We start from the raw sequence: 25,785 nt of genomic DNA on the forward strand, positions 1-25,785 counted from the left end.
GATTCAGGATTTGTTCCCAGCGTTCATGATTTCGACAAGAAACTTACTGAAGCTGATGCTTACTTACAGATCTTGATAGACCAATTGAAGGTATGGTAACTAACTGTCGTGTTTATTGTATTGGGAGTCTGCTTGTCAGTGTGGATTTCCAGATCTGGTTGAAAGGAAGCTGAACAGAGGGACAGAGTCATGTTTTATCTTTGGCACATGTTCTGGTAAATGTGGGATGCAGAGAAGAGAGCTCATCTGGCTGAGCTGACTGTGAACTGAAGAAGAGATACCTTTCTTGTATGTCAAGTCTGCTGATGATAGAATTTTATCTTCTCTTTCTCCCTAGTTTAGGATGTTACATAAATTTCAACTACTTCTGAAATAAAGAGATTTTTACTAGAAGTATAAAAATTAAAAGTTATAAGCTAAAGGCTGAAATAAACTGAAAATTACTTTCTCTTAGAATGGATCTTGGGAGTGTTAAAATAGAGTTTGAAAATTAGAGTAACCCAAACCTATTTTATAGAATGGTTTACAATGATGGAAACATTCTTTTGTATATGTAGATTGATGGAAATGACAGAGATTACTTAAGTTTAATTTTAAAACATAATTGAGTCATTGTATTGCTCTTGGCATTTTAGAATTTATCTTGAGAAAACTTTGTCAAGTTATATGTAACTACAGTTGCAGACTGTGTTGCAGTAGTGATAGATAATCTGTTCCTTGTCCTTGAGTGAAAACATTCTGTAGAATTTTTGTACAAATACAGTTTGTGCATGTATTTTAAGAGTAGGTGAGGAGTGATGAGGTTGTATCTCTCAGTACTCACCTTATTGAGAAAAACAGTTTTTGCTGCTGGTTAGGACACTTTTTCCCATGACTCAGCAGGTTAAAATTGCTGTTAAGATTGCTGCAGTTCTGCTGGTTTGGATTTTTTTTTTTCCTGATATAATGGGCCAGCATTGCATGTGGGATATTCAGCAAAAAATCCAGTTGCAGGGGAGGGCAGAGAGGGGGAAGAGCATACCAACAGAAATGGAGGGAGGCGGAAGAGATGCAAACAAAATTCAAAGCTAAACTGCAAAGACTTGATCAGGTGTTAGCTTTGTCTCCCGCTCTGGAGCCATTAGTGTGCCTCACTGAAGAAAGGTATTTAAATCTTTACAACTTCTAATTGTTATTTCAGTCTGGGGAGGGAGTATAAGAATTAATTAATAATGAAAAAAGAGTGAAATTGAGGATGGACAGAGACCATCCAGAGCCAGAAATCAGCCCTTAAGGGAAAGGGAATGGGAACCCATGAATAGGTTTTAGACAGGCAGTTGAGTGAAGAACTGTAGCTCACCTGCTAAAAATTACACCCTTTCTGAGCAAGGGGGGATGTGATGAACCTTTGAGCATTACCCATAATCTTTTTTCTTCCTTGAACAACTTGTACTTAATAGTTATTTGTATGCACACCTTAGAGTGCTCTTGGGGGCAACTTTTAACTGTTTCAGCTCAGCTTGCGTTAAATACACATGGAAGCTTTTCAATAAGAATTTGTTTCACTTTGCTTAGCTGCATTTCATGTTCCAGTTTTAAGAAAATAAATAGAAGTTAATGCTGGGAAATTACTGTATATCTTCCCAAAAGAAATGCTTACAAATCTTAGGTGATTTAAATCATATACCTGAATAACAAGGTGTTAACAAGGGTTGATAAGGGTTGAAGCTGTGGAACTAGTCAAGATCTGAGATCTGGTCTCTTTCTGAATGGGATAATGTGAGAAATTACTTATAAATTTGTTATATCACAAATGCTGCAAAAATATTAGGCAAAAACTGCTTTGAGTCATCATAGCAGGATTGTATAACTTAAGTACTTTTTAAATGCTTTTGTTTTTGAAATTTCAGTGTTTCTGGTTGATTTTTATATGGAAAAATAACACTTTCAGTATTTTTTCACAAGTATCTCTTTCTTTTAGCTGTTTGATGAAAAACTCCAGAACTGCAAAGATGATGAACAGAGAAAAGCAAGTACATTTTGTTTGATTATTGCTTATTTTGCTTAATCAGATGGTTTTGTGCATCAGTTTGCTATAGTCCATAAAAATGTAAACATTCTTGGTCTGTTTTCTTACTCCTTAAGTTGTCAAAATCACTTAAAGCAATTTGAAAAACTGATAATATTATTTTTGTTGTGAATAGGTGGTAAACAGAATTTTTAGTAATTCTGGGTGTCATAACATTAAAAAAGGTTTCAATCTGTAGGAGAGTGACTCCTCTGTCAAAAGCATTTTAACTTAAATTCGCTGGTTTTTTAACCTTTAACAAGGATGGGTGTTTAATGTTTCTAGGAATGGAGAAGCTATTCTGAAGGCAAAAAAACATAGTAGGAATAATGTATTTCAGGCGGTCAGTCTGCATGCTGTGTAGTTCTGTGACTAGCGTGCCACATGTTGGAAGTTAGAGAGTACCATAATTCATTCACCTTAGGTGAGGATGCCAGAAATGTCACTTGCTATGTGGGGAGCACTACTTTTTTATCGAGGCTGTAATTCACTTAGGTGTTGTCTATTCTTTTGCATCCCCTCCTATTCCATTTCGAAGTCAAGCTTGTAGGTCAGAGGTTAATCACTATGTTTAAGCACGTACCTTTGGTGATGTGAGTTTGGCATTAGGTAGCATGCTGGTTTTGTATGTTAATTTGTGTGGTGTGGAGGAAGGATTTAACAATTCCTTATGAAGGGTTCATTACTGAGGAGTTGCTCCTGTTTTCAGCAAATGAAGTTAATTTCAGTATCGTAAAGTAGTGGTGTATTTCATCCTAGTTCCCTCCCTCCTACCAATTTCACTTGTGAAAAACACGCTGATGTTCTCTTGGTGTTTGGTTCCAGTTCTGAAAACAGTTTGATGCTTTCTCTGATGAGGTTACTTCTTTATAATGATTGTGACCTTTCATGTGTTACCCATCTTGTTTGATGTGTTATGTGATGTCGTAGGGACTTCACAAGTGATGGTCTTTCTGGAGTTCTTTTGCATGTACAGGCTTTTAAAATACCTTTGAAGTACAAGCATTGTCTATGTACTATGTTTAATCTGTAGACAACTGATCAAAAGAGTAGAGATCTAAAGGTTTTGTATTTCTCCTTTGGTTCGTCTTATTTGGAAGAGTTCTCCTTCAATTTTGACCTCCCTCCAGATGCTACTTTGCAGATGAGGCAGTACTTTCTTTTTCCCTGTGACAGTGCTTCTAATCCCTGGAGACTTTTCACATGTTGTGCTGATTTCTTTCTTTATCTCTGCAAGGTATCTATGGAACAGACAGATTGACTTTACAGAGAAAGCAGGAGGCATGTTTAGAAGAGGTCAGCTTCCTCTGGTTTTAAATCTTGATGAGTGGTGCTATTACTATAGTTTCCATTTATTCTCTATTAAAAATGAAAAAGACTTGACAAAGCACTTTTTTGATCATGTCTCTTCCTGTACTAAAGCAGCTAAGAGGTTTTTTGATACTGTATTTAGCAGTTTTCCTATTTGTTTATGGAAGCATGGTTCAGCTGTCAGACTGTGAGCTGAGTGTTACCTGCAGGATATTTCCATCCAACCCATAGTTCTTTTCCTCTGAGGAAACAAGATTTGGTTATTTGAGTGTTACATGCTTCCCTACTAGCTCGGTGCTGCTTTCTGTGACTGTTTATGGCCAGTTAAATTTTATCTTCAGCAGTTTTCAAAGAGGAGGAGTGTTGAAGAGAGAAAATTGTGATAACTTTTAGTAGAAAGTTCTTTGATTTTATCTTTTTGATAATATTTTTTTATTTTCAGCATGCCTCTTTTTGCCTGCTTATGATTTTCCTTACAATTTTACATTTTCTAAATGACCTATATTAGTTTAATGCAGATTTAAGCAAAAGATAGTACAAATAAAGTTACAAGGATTGTAGCAGTGTAGTTCTGTACAGTTGATGAGATGAGCTACAAGCATTCTACTAACTTCTCCAAACCTACTGTTCTTGCCAACATGCAGGTTTTGTTGCTAGTGATAGTCATCTTTTTCTGTCCCCAGTGGCGTGTCTATAGCGTGTTTGTGTAAGATCTTATGGGGGAGAGTTCACAGACTTTATTTTATGGCTGTTTACATCACCATTCTAGAATAACACATTGCTCATGAAAATCCAGAGGCTATCAACGTTTGCATAGCCCTAAAGAACAGGGCCAGTGCTCTTCAGAAGGGTCTTCCCAGGGACTGAGTCTGTCTGGCTTGCCTGCATTGTTCTCATCATTTTGTGTAGGTGTGAAGAAGACAATCTTGCAGTTCCTTGTGCTGTATTAGTGCAAGGCAGCTGTGCAACACAAATGTGGAAACACTGCGCTAGTGCGTACTGTTACTGCTTACCTTGGCCAGCTCACAAAGAATTAATTTCCATAGAAGAAAAAAATATGATTGTATAATTTGTGGACAGGCCTTGGAAACCAAGTATCCTGAGGTTTTTCCTGTCTCAGATCTTGTGTGTGATCTTGGACAGATTACCCTTTTGTCTGTACCTATGTGTAATAACAATGTCTTGTTAGTCTATTGTTTGGAAAATTACAAGTGGGTAGGGGGAAACCAGTGTGACTGAATTACACTGTATGGCCTGACATCGCTTTCAGATTTTCAGCAAAGATCATATCAGTGAAGGGAATGAGATAGTTTATTTGGTGTGAAAATACTCTATAACATATTGGGGGAAAAAATAGGTTAAGAATAATCAAAACTGCTGTCAACTGCCTACAGTTGGCAATAAAGCTTTGAGACTGAATGATTTATTTCAGCTGCATAATCTCTCAGCTGACAAGATCTATGTATTTGGGTACATTGCCTATTCTGTTTTGATGCTACAAGGCTCAAAACTTCACTGGTATCACATTTAAAATGCTTTTTTCAATATGTGTTAATAAAATTTGGACTAGAAGTATAGTAAAGACATGAAAAATAAAAACAAAACAAAGGAATTTTTAGCTGTTGGCGTATTTCTTTGCTAGCAGCAGAAGTAAATATAATATAGCTTTGTTATAAAACATCCTTGATATGCTGTTTCCTAGATTAGCATGGTCCAGTCTTTCCAGTGGAAAATGCTGAGGCTGGGTGCTGTTCAACCACCTCTTGCCAATTAATCATGAAGAAAGTGTATAGCATCATTATGAACAGTATCTAGAACAGAGTATAGCTGAAAACATTTTCCCCAGGTATTGGCTGGGAAGCTGTCACTGTATTTATTTTCTTTTTAATCCACAAGCTGACACTATTCATTCCTGTAGATTTATAGATGCAAGTTGCTCCCTAATGGTGTAGAATTTGGCTTGCAATGCTGTGTGGGGAAACAAGTTCCTTTCCACACTTTGATTATTCAAGAATCAAAAAGACCGTGACTCAAATCACATGAGACTCTCATATTAATCAAAACAAAGAGGTCCTGTAATTGAATTAGTAGAAGTTCAGTGCTGAGTCCAATTTAATAATTTTGCCTTCTGCAGACAGACCCAAGGACATCAACAGGATGCATATGCTTCTGAGATAGGTCATGCTTCTGTGTAAAATGGCATGCAGATGCCTTTTGCATGCCTGAAGTGCAATTCCACGCAGGAAATCTTTATGAACCAGCGTTTCTAGATAAAATTAAGTAGGCAGATTTCCAGATGCACTTTTACTGGAGGCTTAGAAAGAGCAAGAGCATGTGTGCACTGTTATCTTCTATGATTTTTTAAAAACTCTGCTGAAGTGCATATGTTTATTATACTCAAATGATGGTAATTTCAAGTGATATTGATCGTTGAAATGTGCCACCATTCGGTACACTGTTCAAGGATGCAAACTGAACTTAGAGTGAATGTTCATACTGCATTTAATTTTTGTTGATGTTATGCAGAACTGAAGTGTAGACTTTGATGGGTAAATATGTATAATGTCACTGCTCAGAAATTCCTAACTGTGTCATCTTTGAGCTTTAATTACCAGTTTGAGTTCTGTCTTGTCAGTTAGAAAATGAAAATTGTGTCTATGTACAGATATAGTCCTTAACATGTTGCTTGAGTTTTTTCTCCTCCCCCAATGTAAGATTAAAATTCAGTGTTTGTAGAGTATTTAGGTCAAACTAGATGCTGGAAATTCTGTCTTTAACCACACTGTTTTGGTTTTTCTTTTACAGAAAATTGAAAGTCTTAAAGAAACAACTAGTGTAAGTTTCTTTAATTTTTATATCTATTATATATAGATTCTGAAATTAACCTTATTTTCTTGGGAAAGTTTTTAAAGCTTTTTACAGAAAAGTGGGAATCCATATTAAGTACTACAGTGTGATGGCAGATGCAGCCTGGTTCTGGGGCTGTATTCAGATTTCTGTCTAGCACTTTAGAATCGTACAATCATATAATAGTTGAGATTGGAAGGGACCTCTGAAGGTCTGTGGTCCAGTGCTGTGCTCAGAGCATGATCGGCTGGAGCAGGTTGCCCAGGACCAAATCTGGTTGAGTTTTGAGTAACTCCAAGGATGGAGCCTCTGCCACCTCTCTGGGCAGCCTGTTGCAGTGTTTGATCATCCCTAGAGGAAAAAAGGGCTTTCTTATGTTTAAGATTAATTTCCTGTGTTTCGATTTATGGCCATTGCCTGTTGTCCTGTCACTAGGCACCGCTGAGATGAGTCTAGCTCTGTCTTCTGTACACCCTGCCATCCCAATCAGATACTGATGCCCATAGATAAGGTCTCCCCTGAGCCTTTTCTTCTCCAGATTAAGCAAGCCCAGCTCTCTCAGCCTCGCTTCACATGACAGTTTACCTGATTGCTGCACTCTGAAAGTTTGAAGCTGACCTCCCTTTCACCCTGACAACCTCTGTTGTCTGTGGCTTTTGGAAACTCAGTTTTCTACTGCTATGCTTTTGTCTCTGGAAAAAAAAAAGAGAGAAAGGGAAAGTAGGGGTTCTACAGAACTGAGTGTTTAGTTCTCACACAATATTTCAGTTAATATTCTGTATAACTAATAAAAATAACTGTAAATACAAAATATAGAGTAGTAATGCAAGTTTTTTTTCCTGTTATTTTTGTTTTCCTAGAGCATGGTAGAATCAATAAAACACTGCATTGTGTTGCTACAGATTGCTAAAGTAAGTACACTGTAAGCTATTTTGAATTTAAATTATACAGCATAAATCTGTGTGAAAACAATTGAAATATAAAAGCACTTTCTGTATGATCCAAGATAGAGATATAGATATATAAAAATTGGTTTAGGTTGATTTATGCTCTTATTTTAATGAAACTTCAGTTCTGTTGATGTTTGTGGTAACAGTTGTGTTGATGACATAGCTTTTCTTTTCAGATAAACTTTCTTTTTCAGAGTTTGCCATTAGACTAAATAAGAACTTAAACAAACATAAGGATGTCAGAATAGAAACCTAACAAAAATCTTCTTTCTGCTTCAGTTAAGAATGTGACTAACAAATAGAAAAAGGGAAAATTGTGATGTTAGTAGGCTAAATTGGTTTGGCAAAGTCTTTTCATAGGTCTGAAGTTCACGATGATGTTGGAACTTCTTGAAGTAAGAACTGTATTATTTGAGAATGCAGTATGGTTTTCACTTAAATGTTTTGTTACTTTTTAAAAATTTAGTGAGATTTAGATTTACTTTTTTTTTTGGTCAAGTTCTGCTCTTACAAGCCTTCACGTACTGCGTTTAGGATATGTGAATTAAGAGCTGCTGATTTATATCTTGTGGCCGAAGTGAAGGAAGGTGGTGTTTTGCAAGGAAATTAATTTATGGTATTTTCAGAATTTAAGGCTAAATTTCATTAGAACACATTCTGATTTATTCATAAATAGATGTAGGCGCTTTATTTTTTTTCCTGTAGTCTACATCAACTTTTTATTTGTTGCTTTCAAATACAATACTGCTATTTGTCTTCGTTCTAAATGCCAGTGTACAAAATTTGGAGGTCAGTGAAAATTGGAGTATTTAGAACCTTGCAGGATCAGAAGTCATTCACTAAAAGGATCAGTGCATATTTTGTGAAATTCAGATTTTGTATCAGTAGCTTAAAAATTCTGAAGAAAATGTCTGTTAATTAACATACAAAACCAAAAATATTTTACAAATAGTAGGGGGTACATTGAAATAATTTTCTGTCACATGAATTTAGAGATAGAACAGTCTTTATTTAACATACAATGATATTATTTACATCCTTCACTGTAGTGATATCAAGAAAAGCCTTGTCAGCACTTGATAATTTGCTGTTATTTAGTACTGAGTATATTTAGAATAGTTTTAGTACAGTGAAACCAGTGGACTGCATGTCATTCTTTGGAGATCCAGAGGAGTCAGTTATAGCTAGAGTAGATGGTAGTGTGCTAGTTTTCTTACACAGCTATATGTGACTTGCTGTATTAAGGTAGCTGTGGAATCTGGGTCCCCCAAAGATGCTAAGACTTGCTTTCTGTTACACTAAATCAGACCTTGAAGTCCTCTTTTCAGTACCAGTGAATATTAACCAGTGTAAATAGATGGATTTATCCATTGGGGAGTGGAGGTTTTTTTTCTTTGTTTTTTTGCTAAACCACATGTAAAGCCCTTGTGGAGCTGTTGAAGATAAGGTGGTTTATGCACAACTAATTGGAGGAAGTTAATCCACATACAGTGAAAAATACCCTCTATAAATCTTCCCTCTATGTATTAGCCTTTATTCTGGTTCATCTTTTCACATTCTTCCTCTCTTTCTATCTTAGGCAATTACACTTTTTGATTACATGACACTTTTGTTCCCCCTGCCCCCTTTTCCATAAACTGTGTTGGTATCCTGATTTCTTACTGTTGTAGGAAGTTAAGAACACAAGGTTTTTTTGTTTGGGTTTTTGGGTTGGGTTTTTTTTTTTCAGTTCTGTAAGTTGCTTGTGTATGAAGCATTATATATGTAAAAATATATCATGTCTGACTGTTAGCTTTCTGTTCTCCAGTATAGAACCTTTTAAGATTCTGCAAGTTTTTTTCCCAAAGCTGTAAGGCAAGTATAGCTGCTGACTTACACTGCTGAAAATAAATCATATTAACACCATCCCTGCCCCCCATTTTTACTTCTACAGTGCCTTTCTCGTTAGGAGACAGACTTCACGAGTACCTTCTGGTTGTTCACATACCTTGAGAATTGTTATCACTTCTCTGATACTTAGAACATCTCTCTGTTTCAAACACACAGCCATTTATCATTTGGATGAATTTGGTATATTAAGGCAAATTTGGGTTTTTTTGGTGGTTTTGGGTTTTTTGATTTTTTTTTTTAATTGTGTGTTAAGTTGAGCTGTTTTGTGGACTATTAAAACAACCTCCCTTAGGATGTGAACAGTTAAATTTTCATTAAACTTACCGGTAAATGAAGTGTGTAATCGTGCTACTTGTACTTGAGGTGTCCCAGGGCATTTTCAAACCACTGAAGTAAATACCAGCTAAATAGAAATAATACATAATCACTTATCAAAAGCAATCAAAATAAACTAGGTAGGATGGGTGGGTGGAGCATTTGGCTTTTACTATCCTTTTGTGTGTATGACAGTTGAAGATGTCTAGCTTTGCTGATGTGTGTGTTGTAAAATACATGTAATGGTTTGTCAGTGAGTTGGTAAACTATAGTTTTAGAAACATGTGTTTTATGAAGTAGCTTTTGTAATTTAGATATTTAATTTTGCATCTTTGCTTTCTCTTTCTCACTTTTATAATTTCTGGTCAGTCTTGCCTGTCTAGTTTTGTGGCATTTCTGCCTTCCTTACATCATCAACGTGCCACGTTGCTGATTGTGCGTTACTGAGATAGGATAGCAAGCTTCAGTATCAGTGCAGCATCTTTGTGCTTTATTTCTTAGCTCTTAGAGATGACAGCATAATGGAAATTTTGTATGTTGGGGGAGAAAAACCAATATTTGGACTCTAGCGTTATTATTTCTTCTTTCTTTGTAAGTTTGCACCCAATGGAAGTCATTGCCCTTAGTGTCATTTTTGTCATGGAAAGCCTTGCTTAAGAAACGTCAGCTAGCAGACATGAAATTTGAGCAGCCTGTTGCCAACTGTATAAGCTAAGAAAGAATGTAGAAAGTATTAAAACATAAGTATGTGCCAGCTTGCTTAATACTATCTATGGCTGGGGGGTTTTTTTGGGTTTTTTGTTGGTTTTTTTTTCTTGTTCCTCTTAACTTTAACAACTGGAAGTCTGGGGAAATACTCTGCAAACAAATCTTGAGGTTTACACTGAACAAAGTAATGGATTGATATCCTGGTAATATGAACTTTGCAGCAGAAGTGAAAAGATTTGGCATAGTGTTCAGTAAAATTTATAATGTTGCTGTTACAGTTTTAAAACTATGCTAACTGTGGATGGGCATTCACTTGCCTGTTGCCGGTGTAATTTCCCCTGATGATGATTTTATTCCATGCATTTATTCCAAGCGTCCTGCTCTTTCACATATGCTTCTAAGCAAAAGCCCCAAAATCCTAGATTGTAAATAATATAAAAAAATTTTAAATCTAGTGGATAACAAAAGCCAAAGTTAAAAACATTTAACTTACAAAAGTACTTCTGCCTTTCAAAAGCAAAAAGTGCTTTTGAAAATTTGACCTGTATGCTAATCGCAGTTCTTCAGGAACTGAGAACTTCATGTCTTCTGCTTTTTCAGGGACTCATTGATGCTGCAGACCATATTTTGGGGTGCTCTTAGCTATTTGGGAAGAACCTACATTGTAAAGCGTAATTGTTTTCTGCAGTGCACAAAAGATACTTTTAAAATTGTTCAAATTTAAGTGGACAGAACCTTGGAAAACTCTAATCTTCAGAGATGCAGTGACTGTGTACGGTACACAAATGGAAAAGTTTAGTTACTGTGTCACATGAGGAGGAATGTTTTATGGCTGAAAATGTAAACATTCCTGAGAGAAACTTGCTGTTCTCGCTTAACACGGAACTGATAAGTCATGCAAGATTGTTATGTTGATATTTTTAACATTTTTTCCTTAAGGACCAAAATAATGAGGAGAAGCACGCAGATGGACTTATAGTAAGTTTAAATCTAATCTTTATCTCCCTTTATTTCTGCAGAACATGTGAACAGAGACCTGAATTTCCACTCATTTTGCAACATACTTCTTTCTTTCTCTAATTTACTGCTTCAAGTGTCTTGTTAAAATTACTGTTGAGTCATTAGCTGCTAAGGTTGGCTAACACCCTTCCTTGCCTTTAGATAATGCAGTGATCAGTTTTATGCCAAGTGTCTTAACTGGCAGTGTTATGACTGAACACTTAGATAAAAATCTGCCATGTGAACAGATGAAAGGGTAATTATTGGGATAGAAATAGTTTTGTGTTCCGTCAGAAGTATCTTTATGTATAAAATAGATCAGCTATCCGTGTGCTTCAAGTAGTTTGTCTTTTCTACAGTGCTGCTCGTTGGCCGCAAAGTTGTATCATGTCTGTTTAAGCAATGTTTCTTCTTTAATATAACTTCTGCATTTTTAATGTAACTCCTGTCAACTTTGGTTTCGGTCACATGTGACTTCTCTTTCTTTGTTCTCTTTTTGTCTCTTGAGTACATTTCAGATACTTTTAGTAGGAGATTGGTTTCAGTAAAACATAACTCTAAAAATCATAGTTTGTTTTCCTTACAGCTGACAATAATTCCCGAGCTTTATTTGTCTTTCTGTTATATACAGCTTTAGCAGTATGATTTTTCTGCTATGAACTTTTGAGTAAAGATGCATGTACAGCTTTTGGTTTCATGCTTATTGTAAATGAGATAAACAGTTACCCTGTGGAGAGTCATGTAATTCAGGTCTTAGTGTAATGGAATAGGTTCTGTTGCACACCCTGGAAAAGAGGGGTTATGCAGCTAGACACTACCACAGCCAGAGGTGGTACGCACGTTAGATCTGCAACTCAGAAATCTCATATAGATATTACAGCTTACTATAGTCTGTATTTGATTAGCCACTATAAAAAAGTATATCTGTAAGAATATATTAACTTATGCATCAATGATTCTGAAGACTGAAATTTTGATGCTATTGAGGTCAACGTTAGCTTGGGCTAAAGGTCAGGATTTCACTTTAAACTTAGGCAGGAATGGAATCAATGTTTGATGCCATGGTGGGATGACAGCCTTTTTGTTTCTATGTGCTTGTTTTTAAGTTGTTATTAAATTCAGAGCAGGAAACTTTCAGATCTGCCTTCATCTGTTTCTAAACCATGAAGGCATACCCCAAAATATCTGATGCGAAATTCCAGTCCATGTTGCAGTGTAGAGAATTGTTTAAGGATAAGGTTACAATTCTGTATACAAAGTCAAAGTCACTTTGTTGTTTTTGGTTTTGTTTTTTTTCCTTTATCACACCAGTGTTCTGCATCATATACATTATTACTTTTCCTAAAAGATAGAGATAGCAATTGCATCCTGTGTATCATAGGACCATCTTGATTTTTAAGTTCCTTAACTCTGAAAATTAGATCATGATTTTCAACTGTGAAATATGTGGGACAAGGACCTACCTGTATTACATGCATAACTGCACAAACAGTTGAAGTAATGTGTAAGGGATGTTGACTTTATGCTGGAATACAGTGGAGTAACAGTATATATACTGGATTATTTATTTGTATACTAGTTAGTAACACCAACAAAAATGTGGAGAGCAATTTTTATGCCTTTTTAAAAAAGGGAAGGTGAAAATGACCCTGTTTCCCTCAGTCTGCATGGAAATAGAAATTAATAGACTAAAAGGAGGGAAGAACAGTTGGAGACTTTCTTCTGTTTTAAATATTGATCTAAAAGAGGATAGGAATAAACATACTGACTAAACTTAAAGGCAAAGCTCATCTGGCTTTTTTAAAAGCTGAACTTTTTTTAAAGTAGAATTTGGTATTGAATGACTTTTCTGTGCTTGATACTCTTCAAGTTAAGCACAGTAGCAAGATCTCCTAGCAAATTCAGGCAAAGATTTTCACAGTTCTGACATAGATCAATGGTTTTAAATTGAAAGATGTTTGGAAAAGGGTTTTATGTGTTTTTTATCCAATGAACAACTCAGAGCAACCTGTAAGTTCTGTTTGTTGTATGTAAACATATATAGCAAACAATGCTTAGATTATAAAATTACAGGCCGGTGAAGTGAGGCAAAATCATACTAATTTGGATTAAAAGCCATTGCAATTTAGATTTCCAAGAGGCTTGTTGTATAAAAGCCAAGAACATACACTGAAGTCAGTTACGTTTGTGAACGTTGAGTGGAATTGGCGCTTCGTTTTCCAAGTGCCCACGTTCATAAGTAGATTGAAATGTCCTCTTCTGGAGACGCACTGAAAACTGTCAGCTTGCATTGGAAAGAGATCTGGCAACAAAGCCAATTCATGGCTGTAAGCATGCTGATGATTCTTGTTTTGATTTATGTGTTGATTTACTATGGTCTGGGCAAATTAATTTTGGGGAAAAATTATTTTAAAAATACAGATTGCTTATCCTAATTTTTTGTGTCTAACTTTCCACTCTTTGCATGCAATATTTATTAGTGGACATTGGAAGAAATACCAGAAGCTAGAACTTGAAATAAGGATTCTTTATAGGATAATTCAAATCTGTAGCAAATTCAGTTTAGTGTAAAATCTGTGTAAAGAATTAAAGTATTAACACTTTGAAAGTATTTCTCATGTCCTCAACTGTCAGTTTGTGTTTTACTTTCTCTCAAGAATTTGCTGCCTTGCACTTAGGCATTTCTTGTGCTCACAATGTTGTTGCTATCTATGCTTTATTTTATTTTTAATTGAGAAAAAAATATGCTTTTCTTTCTTTTGTCTCAGAGCACCATAAACCCTGTTGACGCAGTCTATCAGCCCAGTCCTTTGGAACAGCCAGTGATCAGCGCGATGCCTTCCCAAGCGGTTATACCTCCAGGTATGGTGTACAGAAAGAACCTCAGTAGAAACATTCACAAGCAAAGAAGGATGCAACTGCAGTCTAGCTGGAGGAGCTGCATAAAGGTGGATAGCTTCTGCATCACATATGCAGTGCAGGTGCACATCACACCTAGTGGTGCATGCTCACCACAGTGGTGCAAAGGAAGGGAAAGGACTGAGGGGTGTGGAGCTTCCTCAGCCACCAGATAAATCTGCCTCCAGTTCTGTGGATAAGCTGATACCTGCTCGAAGTTACTTACATTTCTAATATACTTTCTTAAAATAAATGAAACTCTTAATTTTTGGAAAATATAAATGTTTTCTAGCTAAAGAACTGCCATTTTTTAAATGCCATTTTTGCTTAATAATAAAAAAGAGCTAGATAACGATGACGGGAACATGTTTTTCTGTCTGAATGGCTTTTATAGAAAAGGATTTAATTTTTGAAGGTGAGATGAAATAATGTAAAATCTCCTTCCCAACAAAAGTATAATTATTGTATTTAAATGTGACTCTTGAGTTTAATGTATCAAAATATCCCCTAGAACCTGCTCAGTTGTGCAAGTCAGAGCAGCGACCCTCATCTTTGCCAGTGGGACCTGTAGTAGCATCACTTGGAAATCAGACTCCAACACCAAATAGTACAGGTACAGTTCTGTGTAACTGTCTTACTGAAGTACAAGAAACAAAACCTGAATATCTTCTGTCTGTAACCTAATGTAATTAGCTTTTAAGAGAACATTGTATTGGACTACACCTTGCTTTTAATCAACACATATTTCAAGGTTGTGTTAAAATGAATTATTTTGCTCTTTTTCCACCCCCTCCATGTAAACATAATACAAAGGAGTATTACTGGCTTGCTTTCTTGACTCCATCATTGCAATGTTGCATTAATTGGCACAAGAACTTTGCAGTTAATACATCATGTGTGGCCTTTGGGTTTTTTAATTCGTTGATTCCCTTCTCTCCCCCTTAAATAATAGCATTCATTGAACTTTTTAAAACTGCAATAGATGCTTTGAAGCAAAAATTGCTATAATGTGTATGAAGTTGCTATAATTATCTGTTTACAATTCCAATAATATTTTTAAGGGTTTTTTTAAAACAATAGCTACATACTTAACATATTTTTTATTGATCTGTCTACGCTGACTGTTACTTCCTGATCAGTTGTATTGATTATATTGTCCCATTGTGTTTAAAACTTTCTCAGCTCCCTCTCAAGTTTTTTTCTAAGCTTGTGTGTCAATGATTTTGTTGTTGCTTTGTTACTGCCCTTCCTTCCCAGAACACTAATACCTGTTTCAAGCAGTATTTGCCCCAGTCTTAAAAATGAAGGATACTTGTGCTGGCTTTTTGTTCTGACAGAAAGTTCCTTTTTTTTTAATCTTACTCTGTGCATCTAATCTTCTAGTTACTGATGATTGTTATTTGTGTAAATACCTTGATTTATAACCTGTGTTGTGACTTAGGCTTCCACAAAAGGTCTGTGTCAGTGTTAACCTCGCTTGTCTTTATTGCTGGGACTTCTTTCAAAAACTGAGAGTTAGTGGTGAGGCAGGATTTATGCAGTGTGATTTAGAAACCATATTCATTAGATTTTGTCACAAATGTTTGTAGCTAAATTAGAAAGAGATGGTTTGGATAAGTAGAATGCAAGTTGAATGAAAACTGTCTGGACTGCCAGGCCTGAGGCTTGCGATCAGCTGTGAGGACCAAATGGCCGCCAAGTGACTATTGGTGTTTCTTAGGGGTCAAAACTGGGTCCAGTACTGCTTAACATCTCGGATAACCTAGACATGGACCTTGCCAAACTGGGGAGAACCATGGATAGGACAGGGCTGCCATTCAGAGAGGTTGTGACTGGCTGGGGAAGTGGACTGGCACAAACCTCGTTAAGTTTGATGAAGGCAAATGCAAAGTCCTCCACGGAGTTGCCATGGGCACAGCCCTTAGCCTGCCCTGTTGCATGGGGTTAGCTTGCAGCTTGGCAGAAGAGGAGCCAGAAGTCCTGGTGAGCAACAAGTGGAACATGAGTCAGTAGCGTGCCCTTGTGGTGATGAAGGCTTTGCTGCATACCGGCTTGTATTAGTGAGAGTGTAAAGAGCAGATTAAGAGAAGTGATTGTTCTTCTCTACTTGGGATCTGCAAGACCACATCTTGAGTACTATGTAGACTTTGGGGTTCCACAGTACAAAGACATGCACCACCCAGACTAGGAAGCTGAGGCCCATGATGTACCTAGAGGCTGACAAGAACTGGGTTTGTTCAGCCTTAGGAAAATCAAGCTAAAGAGAGATGTTACTGCTGTCTTCCACCAACTGTTGGGGGGGTATAAAGGAGATGAACTGGGCTCCTCTTGGAGATGCACAGCAAAAGGATGAGGCAATGAACACAAGTTGTAAGAAAGGAAATTCCAAGTAGATGTTAGAAATATTTTGGTTTTAGAGTGAGGGTGATTAAACTTTGAAATAGGTTCCCTAGAAATATTATGGAATCTTACTCCTGGGAGATATTTAAAACCTGACTAGGTGTGATCTTGAACAAACTGGTTCTTTGAAGTTATCTGGGCCTCAAGTGGACAGTAGGACTGGATGACTTCCAGAGATCCCTTCCAACATAAATCATACTATGAATGTATACAAGTTTTCAATACTGTTGTTTTGCCTGTAATTGACAGCTTTGGGGAAAACATGTCCTTATACTTTGCTGTTGTTCTGTGTTCTTGATTTTCCTTCTGACCTTTCTTTTGTTATCTGTTAAATGAAACTGAAAATGAACCTGACTAATTACCACTTCTAATTTTGTAAGATACTACACCTTCTGAGTTTGTGTTAGTCTTCATTGATTTGAACAATCTTACTCATAAGTTAGAACTGGTGGATTTTAAACTCATTTGTTTGTTTTTTATTAAATCTGTAATTTTTAATACTCTGTAGGAAGTGGGCAGTCAGCACCTAGCAGCAGTCTCACCTCTCCAAGCCATGTCAACCTGTCTCCAAACACAGTCCCGGATTTTTCTTACTCAAGCAGTGAGGATGAGTTCTATGATGCTGATGAATTCTATCAGAGCAGTTCATCCCCAAAGCGATGTATGGAGTAAGTAGCTGGATGCAGTGTGTGCTGAATACAGTTTTTATCTACAAGGGCATGGCTTGCCTGCTTATACAAGTTAGTTAAGCTACATAAGCAAATAAGCTTTGACTTTTTTAAAGGAGGGAAAAAAAAAAAGGCAGGAGGAGGCAACAGAGTGAGATTGCCCCCTTCCCCAGCAGAGCTGTCTGTGAGGGATGCACTTTCTTTCTGTCCTTCTTCCCATTCCATCAGGTATATGTGTTGACAAAACTCTAACGTAAACCAAAACTGGGAAGCCACCTGCTTAGCTATTTAATCTGAGATTATGGTATATTTCATATGAATTTTGTTGCAGGTTTGGTAGATAGCCAATTCCATCTCACATTGACTAAAAAAATGTTCTGATGTTGACTGCCTTTCCCCAAAATCTCTATTTACTCTTCTTTTTTATGAATCAGAAAACTAATTTTAAGAAATGCTGCACATTTCAAAAAGCAATTACCCAGTTTATGCCTTCAGGTGTTATTTTAGACTGAAGGCTTTCCTACTGGTTCAGCTACAGTCTATTTTAAGTTTTCTGTGAATTAGTGTGCAGCACATATATTAATGTCTATCAGTAAACTCCTTAGGGAATTGATGTCGGTGTGTATCAATTATAATAAATTGTTCTGAATTGGTTCGTTGTGAATTGTGAGAATGTATTACTCCTCTTTAGTTCTTCAGGGTCTGCTGCAGTCCTGACTCGGAGCAGCACAGGCAGTAGTCTGAAACGTCCAGATACCACAGAGTCCCTCAATTCTTCCCTGTCTAATGGGACAAATGATGCTGGTAAGTGGACTGCATGAGTTGTCAATAAGGAGCTCTTGGTTGTTAATCTGTGTGTGAACTGTGTCTATGGTCATGTATATATGACAAAGTGCTTACACAGGGTGCTCTCTATCCACTCTTTCTTTACTGATGGAAGATCGTTGAATTGTAGGATTTCAAACCTTTAGTTTTATAAATAAGACCTTTTTGACAGCTAATACATATGCTAATTAAATGCAGTCTGTCTTTGAAGGTTTAGAGAAAAACAAAAGCAATTTGATCTTTCTAGATCTCTTTGATCCTCCTGATGATCGAGATGATGATGGGGAAGGAGAATCAGTGGAAGAACATAAGAGTGTTATTATGCATCTATTGTCACAAGTTAGATTAGGAATGGATCTAACAAAGGTAAACTTGCTGACTGTTCATGGGGAAGGGAGGGGGAGTAAAGCCTGAATTCTGGGTATATCAGTTCAATGCTGAAGTAATAATTTAACTGTTTATTTGTCCTAAGAGCTAGTTAAGCTGTAATCTCTCTAGCATGGTATTTTTTTAATTGGAGTTGTTACTAGGAGGGGAAAAATGAATGCAGAATAATGTATCCAACTGCTAAAATCTGCTTGGGAAAACAGTTTGCTATGGAAAGTAGCTGTTTGTTGTCTTTGAACCTGATCCTTGGAATGCCTGTAAAGCTGGGATAAGAGTAATACTGTATGCAGTAGTAATGTTTCTCCTGTCCTTTAGCTTCCTTGAACAAAGCTCTACCAGATCCCAGTGTATGGTGACGTTCAATGGGACATGGATAAAATAAAAGGGGGAATTAAGCATATTGTGAAATACTTTGCTTAACTGGGATCTTGTTGAATAAGTTGTTTACTTATTTTAAAATCTTATATGTAGGGCTGGCAAGTAAAGAGTTGGCTTTTTCCTGAATGTGATTCATGTTGGTGTCTGTCTCAAGGTTGAATGAACAGCATTTGGAAGGTGTTGGTCTTTCTGGGCAGCTTGGTTAATTTTAAGCAAGTAATTCCAGATTGAAAAAAGTAGGAGAGATCAATCCTATCATTAGTTCCCTTAAGTGGATGACTTTAACTGTCCAGTCTGGAACTCAAAATAGATAATAAAAAGATGAGCTTAAAATTTTTATGGGGAAAAGTTGCTCACAAGTAAACTACAGAAGATTTCTGACAGTTCTGAATAGGAGTTGATTCCAAAATGTGTTTGGGATCTATGAGTTTTGGGAACTCCTGGAATAGTTGAAAATTACTGATCTCACATTAAGCTGCCAAGAAGCATCATGAGCGTGCATCTTGTCTGCATCACTGTAAAGTCAACAGCAGCAATCAACACTGGTTTCAACGGTGGCCTGTACCACACTGAAGCAGAGGGCAGATCCACAAGAATGGAACCTACAAAGGCTGCTGCAAAAGAAAAGTAGCAGGGAAGAGATTAACCTTCATCATGATCAAGAGACGCATAAGAGGATGTAACTACATGGAATGAGATTTTTAACTATAACTGAAAATTGACCGTGTACATGTAGATGAAATTAAATAGTCAGTGTTACTGTAATTAAGAAGAGCTCTTGATAAGCTCAGCCATGTAGTTGGTTATACTCTAAGTGGGACATGAATATATGACAGGAGACAGTTTACCTGAAGTCTTTGGTTTTATAGAAGATGTCAGCTGACTTGCGTATGTCAGAACTCATTGGTAGGTTTGAGAACACAATCAGCTTGCAGGCACATGAAGCCTTGGGTGCTCTGTGTGCTATTTACGGTTAGTATGTGGAATGCTTTTGTGCAGGATGTTAATGTATCTTGATCTATGAGTTGTTTTTCTTCACCCAGGTGGTTCTTCCAACTTTTATCCTGGAAAGAAGATCACTGCTGGAAATGTATGCTGACTTTTTTGCACATCCGGACTTATTTGTCAGGTATTTGATTTTTAAAGTAGAGCATTAACTGGTTCTGATGTTGTTTATGGCCCTTGTGGGCTGCCAAAAGTAAGTTGGTAGTTTTGAAAAATACTGCTTGGGATTTGATCTAAACTTGAAAAATAATCAAAGTAGTCAAACTTCTAGTTGTAAAACAACCAAACATCCAAAAAGCTTTCCTGTATTTGAGGTACCTGCTTGCATTTCATTTTTCCCTGTTCTTCTTTTCTCTCTTTTGGCCCGTGTAGCATTAGTGACCAGAAGGATCCAAAGGAACGAATGGTTCAAGTGGTTAAATGGTACCTCTCAGCTTTTCATGCAGGAAGAAAAGGGTCAGTTGCTAAAAAGCCTTACAATCCCATTTTGGGCGAGATCTTCCGATGTCATTGGGTATTACCAGGCACTGAAGGTGAAGATGATATGGTTAGTTTCTTGTGGTATGTTTTTGGTGCCTAGAATGCATGCGAGTAACTCCAAAGCTTTGTTACTGTACTGACTGAAATGGCTTATGCTGTGTTTAAGTAGGGAAACAGACAAACTATGGCTGTTTCTTAACTGATTCCTACCCCCCCTTCCTCATTTTCTTTGGACAGAGATTTAAAATAACTTGCATAACAAAATTTGAGCTATTACCTTTTTTAAGAACTATCTGACAAGTTGAAAAAGTTTTGGTTTGTGGTGGGGTTTTTTTGTTTGTTTGTTTTGGTTTGGGTTTTTTTTACTGTTTTATAGCACAGTATAAGAGTATGAATTCTTTCCAGTCCTGAGTTTGGTTTTTTTAATCTTTTCTGTAAACCCTTGTGTTTTATCCATGGGGCTTTTTCCCCTTACTTACAGCCTAGAAAGCAGTGCAGTTTCTCCAATATTTTTCATTCTCTTTTTTAAATCTTTTTGTAGACTTCTCAAATTTGGATTCTGAGCTTGGATAGCATTTTAGTTGTACATCTGTGTCTGGCCACTACTGTTCCTTTTGTACTTTACTGGCTCATGTCTGGTGAAGTGAAGGACACAGTAACAGTAGTGCCTCTCGTAATCCGAAATCATCTACCAGTGTGTGAGCTTTTCTTTTATTTGCCCAAGTTTCAAGGATTAATCAGACTTAAGCATGTGAACTGTAGTCAACACAGTGCCCCACTGATTCAAGAGAGAAGCTCTAGCACTTGCAGTGCAGCCTAGTCTGGGATTTTTTGGTTGTTGGGGGTTTTTGGGGTTTGTTTGGGGTTTTTTTTTGTTTAGTTTCTTTTTTTAACACCTCATTTAGGCTTCTCACCTTGGGAAGTTGCAAACGATGATGCAGGAAGTGCTATTGTGAGATACTTCACGTAGCCTCAGTGTAGTATCTCTAAACTAATCTCTTTTCTGGCATAAAGACAGAACTCTATTTGTGCTTCCATTGCTTCTAATGATGACTTACACTTTTTATGACTTGCCACAGGAAATGAGTGTTGTTTTATGGTTTTGTGATACATAGTATCTGTTAATTACTAATATGCTTATCAGGCTTTTATCAGAAGCAAAAATGAAAACTATTTCTGCCACCCATTTCTTATTAGTTATTAGTTAATAAGAAATTAAGTGGATTTAAGTATTAGTTTGTAATTGCATTTCTAAATGATTCTTCCAGTTTAACCGTTGTATTTGGGGAGATGTCCCCAAATGCATTTATACTTAAAAACAAGAGAGTAGAAGCTGCATGTTCGTTAGAAAGCATCATAGTTTTAGGAGTAAGGAGTTATTCCCCATCTTAGCAAACTAACAAATAGGTTAAAATCACTGCAATACATTTTTAGAAGCCTTTAAACATGGAAGCAACTTATTTTGGAAGCATCCAGTGTTTTGTAAACACTATCAGTGATGAAAATCCTCTCTACTATCACGCAGGAGCCAGTTTCAGAAGGACCAGTTCCTTGGGTCAGTAAAAGCAGTGTAACGTTTGTGGCAGAGCAGGTCTCTCATCATCCTCCAAGTAAGTTGACAATAACTTTGCTAATAGAGTTGGCATCTGCATACGAGTGACAGTAAAGTTTTAAATCTTGGATTTACTATTTCTCCCTAAATTTAATAGCTGAAAGTTTTCTCTATAGACTGTTCTTGTGCAAAATAAATTGCAGACTCTGTTGCCACAGAAGTGTGAGGTACTTTGAGATATTTCCTGATTAATTAATTTTGGAACAATTGTATTAATGTCTTGTGGTGCTATTTTTAATACCTTTTCTTTTTTTTCCCCCCCAGTTTCAGCATTTTACGCAGAGTGTTTTAGCAAGAGGATACAGTTCAATGCTCATATATGGACCAAGTCAAAATTCTTAGGAATGTCTATTGGGGTTCATAACATAGGCCAAGGTACGTGTGTGTAAATTTAACAGTAGCAGATAAATTTACATTCTGCAACTAGAATTTTTGCAGAAATTATTTAAAGCCATTCTATTAAGGAATCCTCTTTGATTTTATGTCATTTGAGCTGACATGTCTAGGAATCAGTGATTCCTTCTGCACTCCTTGTGTGCTGAAACCATTTAGGGCCGAGTTTTTCACATAAACACAACTCTCCCTGCCTTCTCTAGAAGCCAGGCATCTCGGCATCTAAAGCTCTTCACCTTTCCTTCTTATGGTGCATGTTTTTAGTGAATTATTTCAGGAGATCATTATGAAAAGTTTTGTAGAAGCTTTGCTGGAGGTTTTTAAAATCAATTTTTGTTTTTCTTTGATAGGGTGTGTCACATGCCTAGATTATGATGAACACTATATTTTGACCTTTCCTAATGGTTATGGAAGGCAAGTAAATGCTCTATTTTAATTTTTAATGCCTTATAGTATTTAATGCTTGGTATTTTTCAGTTAAAAGGTTATAAATATACATGTATTTATAATTGCAGGTCTATTCTCACTGTGCCATGGATAGAACTTGGTGGAGAATGCAGTATTAATTGCTCAAAGACAGGTTATAATGCTTCCATCGTCTTCCACACCAAACCATTTTATGGAGGAAAGAAGCACAGAATTACAGCTGAAATTTTGTAAGCAGGTTTCTTCAGTTAATCTCACTTTTTCTGTACTTAAATGCTGACAATGTTTTTTCAAGACAGCCAAGAGTGTAAAATACTGCAACAGCTACACCCAATGATTTAGTTCATGATTACCTGTCACAGGATGCTGTTTTCAAGCAAAGACTTATGAGAACAAACCTGCATAGGCCTGCATCCTGCCTTGTCCTGCTCTGAAACATTCTCAGCTGTTGACCAAAAGGAATTTAAATTTTAACTCCTGGATTATTGGAAATTTCTTCATCATTATCTCTCCTAAAAATCAAAACACTGAAGCAAGCCTTGCAGTGCTGCTGTTTGTAGCATGTCATTAAAGCTCTGCTGCAGACTTTTACATCTTTCTTTATACCTGTGGTCGGGTGGATTTTGGTTAGACCCTGTGCACATGCCCAGAGCAGAGAATTCTGTGGAGATTCTCCTCTTACTTGGAGATCTGCTGTGCTGTCAGGAAGTGGTGCTGACAAAATGAGGTCCATAACTTGGTTTTCAATCACTTCTTGACATTCATGGGTAGACGTCATTTGTGAACTAGTGTTTGTGTTTTAGTAGAAAGAAGGTGAAGAAGCTTTGAGTTTGTGAAACCTTTTTAAGCTTAAAGTTATCACTCTTAAATCTGTTTTGAAAGCCTGTAACTAGTTTCCTAAACTCCAAGTGCAGATACAGCCCTAAGGCAAGACCTGTCTTATCCTGGAACAGCATTTCCTTTTAAGGTTTATCCAGTTGAACTAATTCATGCAAAACTTGCTTGTAAACAGAACCCTCATCTTTCCTGTATTGGTGATGGACATTCTAAGGGCTGATACAAATCAGACTGTGCAGCAACTACGATAAAGTTCTGAGCCTTTAGAGTCTTTCAGTTACTGTGACATGACTGAGAAATGACTGTTTCTTTCTGTGTAGTTCTCCTAACGACAAGAAACCCTTCTGCTCAATTGAAGGAGAATGGAATGGTGTCATGTACGCAAAGTACACAACAGGGGTACAGTAGCACTTTTTTTTTAATCAGAAATGGAAGATTGTGCTTCTAAGTTGTGTTTGGTGGGGTTTTCTGTGTTTGTTTTTTGAACAAACATTAGTAGTTGGGAACTCCTGTGAAGCTGCCCAAAAGGTTACAAGAATGCTGAATTCGGGATAAAAGTCCTGAATTTACTTTGTTATTTTTAAGGTAATGTGATTTCTATAGCAAGAACAGAATCTAGGGAATGATGTTTTTCATGTATTTTCTGACAACCAGTGTATTACAATGTGAGGGTGTATGAACTTTAAGTCTAGATAAAGAACTGATTTGGTTTTGTTGATTTTTTTTTTTTAAATCTCCCTCTCCAGGAGAATGCTGTCTTTATAGATACCAAGAAAATGCCTACAATTAAGAAGAAGGTAAGGAAATTGGAGGACCAAGAAGACTTTGAGTCTCGCTGGTAAGAACTTTAGTTAAATGGGGAAATTAAGACTTTTTTGTTGTTGTTGTTGGACCCAGGTTTGCAGTGCACAGTCTGACTGATAGCGTATTTAATCCATTCCCTGCATGGATGAACCGTGCTCCTCATTAGCCTTTGCTGCAGGACAGAGCCAAGGTCCAAGGAGGTTGGGGTTTTAAGGGGGAAGAGGAGACCTGTATTTCTTGGTCTTATCCTCACTGAGACCAAATGGAGGTCCAGAGAGCTTCACTACACCCTCCTCACTCCTGGCAACAGACAGTGCCGTTGTGGTTTAACACTTTTTTCCCCCCCCCCTGCCCTTTTGATGAGTGAAACCTACCTTAATTCAAACAAATATTGATGACTAAGAGCCAGTAATATGCTTCTACAGCCTCGTAGTACTTTGCTTCTATAAAGCAGTCTCCATTCGAATTTCTTTTTTAAGCTTATGGAAAGATGTAACCTACAACTTAAAAATTAGAGACATCGATGCAGCCACGGCCGCAAAGCACGCGCTTGAAGAAAGACAAAGAGCTGAAGCCAGAGCCAGGAAGGAGAACGAGACCTCGTGGGAAACAAGGGTGAGCTTTATTTGAACAGTGTAAATAAATGCCCTCGGACCGGTAGCGTTTGTTCCTTTCCAACTGAGCTGTAAAAAGCTGACATCTGATTATTCCCTTTTTTCTAGTTATTCCATGAAGATGGGGAATGCTGGGTTTATGATGAGCCGCTACTGAAACGACTTGCTGCCAGTAAACATTAAGTGGGTTTTAAAACCAGAAAACATCCAAGCCTTGGCTTAGCAAAGTTTACATCTGATACCAAGATAAGTCATCAGTGATCACGTACGTACCGTTCGGAGAACCTGACCCCTCCAACTGCAGTGGTTCCTATCTCAGGGATACTGGACTTACTGATGCAGAAAAGCAATTAAATGAAACAAGCAACGTCTTGGCTGTGCGGTAACTTTCGCTGGACTCTGCTGTACTGGTGGTGTATTCAGGCTTCAGAGGGCGGCTGGTGGAGCCCTTACTGGGGCTTCCAAAGCAAGGGCAATCTGGGCCGTGAGGCAGATACACTGATAACCACTGTGAAGGCCATGGCATTGGTATCAGTTACGTAATATTCCTGGGTCCTACGTATTTAAACAAATGAGAAACAAAATGCAAGACGTCATTTAAATCTAGCTAATGTTTGCAATGTGTAAATATGAGGATTCCTTTGATGGGACAATTTGTTAGAAAAAATGCTCCGTAAATGTTATCTTCCACCTGTATGATAATCAAAACTTTTGGCATTTCAGTGTCTTGCCCAAAATAACTTTGTTATTTTGAGATTAAAATGTAACCATAGATAATTCTACTCAATGCATCTTAAAGCTTCATAAAATAGATTTTTCAAACTTCTCTTACTGACTTTTTATTTATTTCATAATAAACCTTTGCAGCAAGACTGTGGTTTCAGCTGAGTGATGATCAGTTGTTTTATGTGAAATGTATTAGTATTATTTATTTTTTTTCCCCCCACTGCAATCCTTGCAGCTAAATCTGCTTCTTAAAGTAGTTAAAGAA

General features: G+C 37.0%; 1 protein-coding gene across 2 annotated transcripts; it reads left to right on the top strand.

Annotated features, from left to right (window-relative positions):
• OSBPL9 (oxysterol binding protein like 9) lies at window positions 1-25,162 on the top strand. Of its 2 annotated transcripts, XM_010167352.1 has the most exons (20): window positions 1-90; window positions 1,961-2,008; window positions 6,164-6,193; window positions 7,066-7,116; window positions 11,008-11,046; window positions 13,836-13,929; window positions 14,477-14,578; window positions 16,874-17,033; window positions 17,725-17,837; window positions 18,106-18,224; window positions 19,667-19,752; window positions 20,001-20,179; window positions 21,641-21,718; window positions 21,985-22,095; window positions 22,464-22,527; window positions 22,629-22,769; window positions 23,697-23,775; window positions 24,123-24,214; window positions 24,660-24,795; window positions 24,903-25,162. In XM_010167352.1, exons 4-20 carry the CDS (start codon window positions 7,069-7,071, stop codon window positions 24,975-24,977), a joined length of 1,716 nt encoding a protein of 571 aa, XP_010165654.1. In that variant the 5' UTR covers window positions 1-90; window positions 1,961-2,008; window positions 6,164-6,193; window positions 7,066-7,068; the 3' UTR covers window positions 24,978-25,162. The 2 variants fall into 2 exon arrangements, with proteins under 2 accessions (XP_010165654.1, XP_010165655.1); XM_010167353.1 differs by lacking the exon at window positions 11,008-11,046.
• Window positions 25,163-25,785: the final 623 nt, after the last annotated feature.

The sequence above is a fragment of the Antrostomus carolinensis genome, unplaced genomic scaffold, assembly GCF_000700745.2.
Source record: "Antrostomus carolinensis isolate BGI_N321 unplaced genomic scaffold, ASM70074v2 scaffold33574, whole genome shotgun sequence".
Lineage (NCBI taxonomy): Eukaryota > Metazoa > Chordata > Aves > Caprimulgiformes > Caprimulgidae > Antrostomus > Antrostomus carolinensis.

Excerpts from the sequence above, each read along its gene's own strand:
- OSBPL9 (XM_010167352.1), top strand. The coding sequence starts at position 7,069 with ATGGTAGAATCAATAAAACACTGCATTGTGTTGCTACAGATTGCTAAA. Across the intron at positions 21,719-21,984 it reads GGTCTCTCATCATCCTCCAA|TTTCAGCATTTTACGCAGAG; the intron begins GTAAGTTGACAA and ends TTTCCCCCCCAG. Across the intron at positions 22,770-23,696 it reads AGAATTACAGCTGAAATTTT|TTCTCCTAACGACAAGAAAC; the intron begins GTAAGCAGGTTT and ends CTTTCTGTGTAG.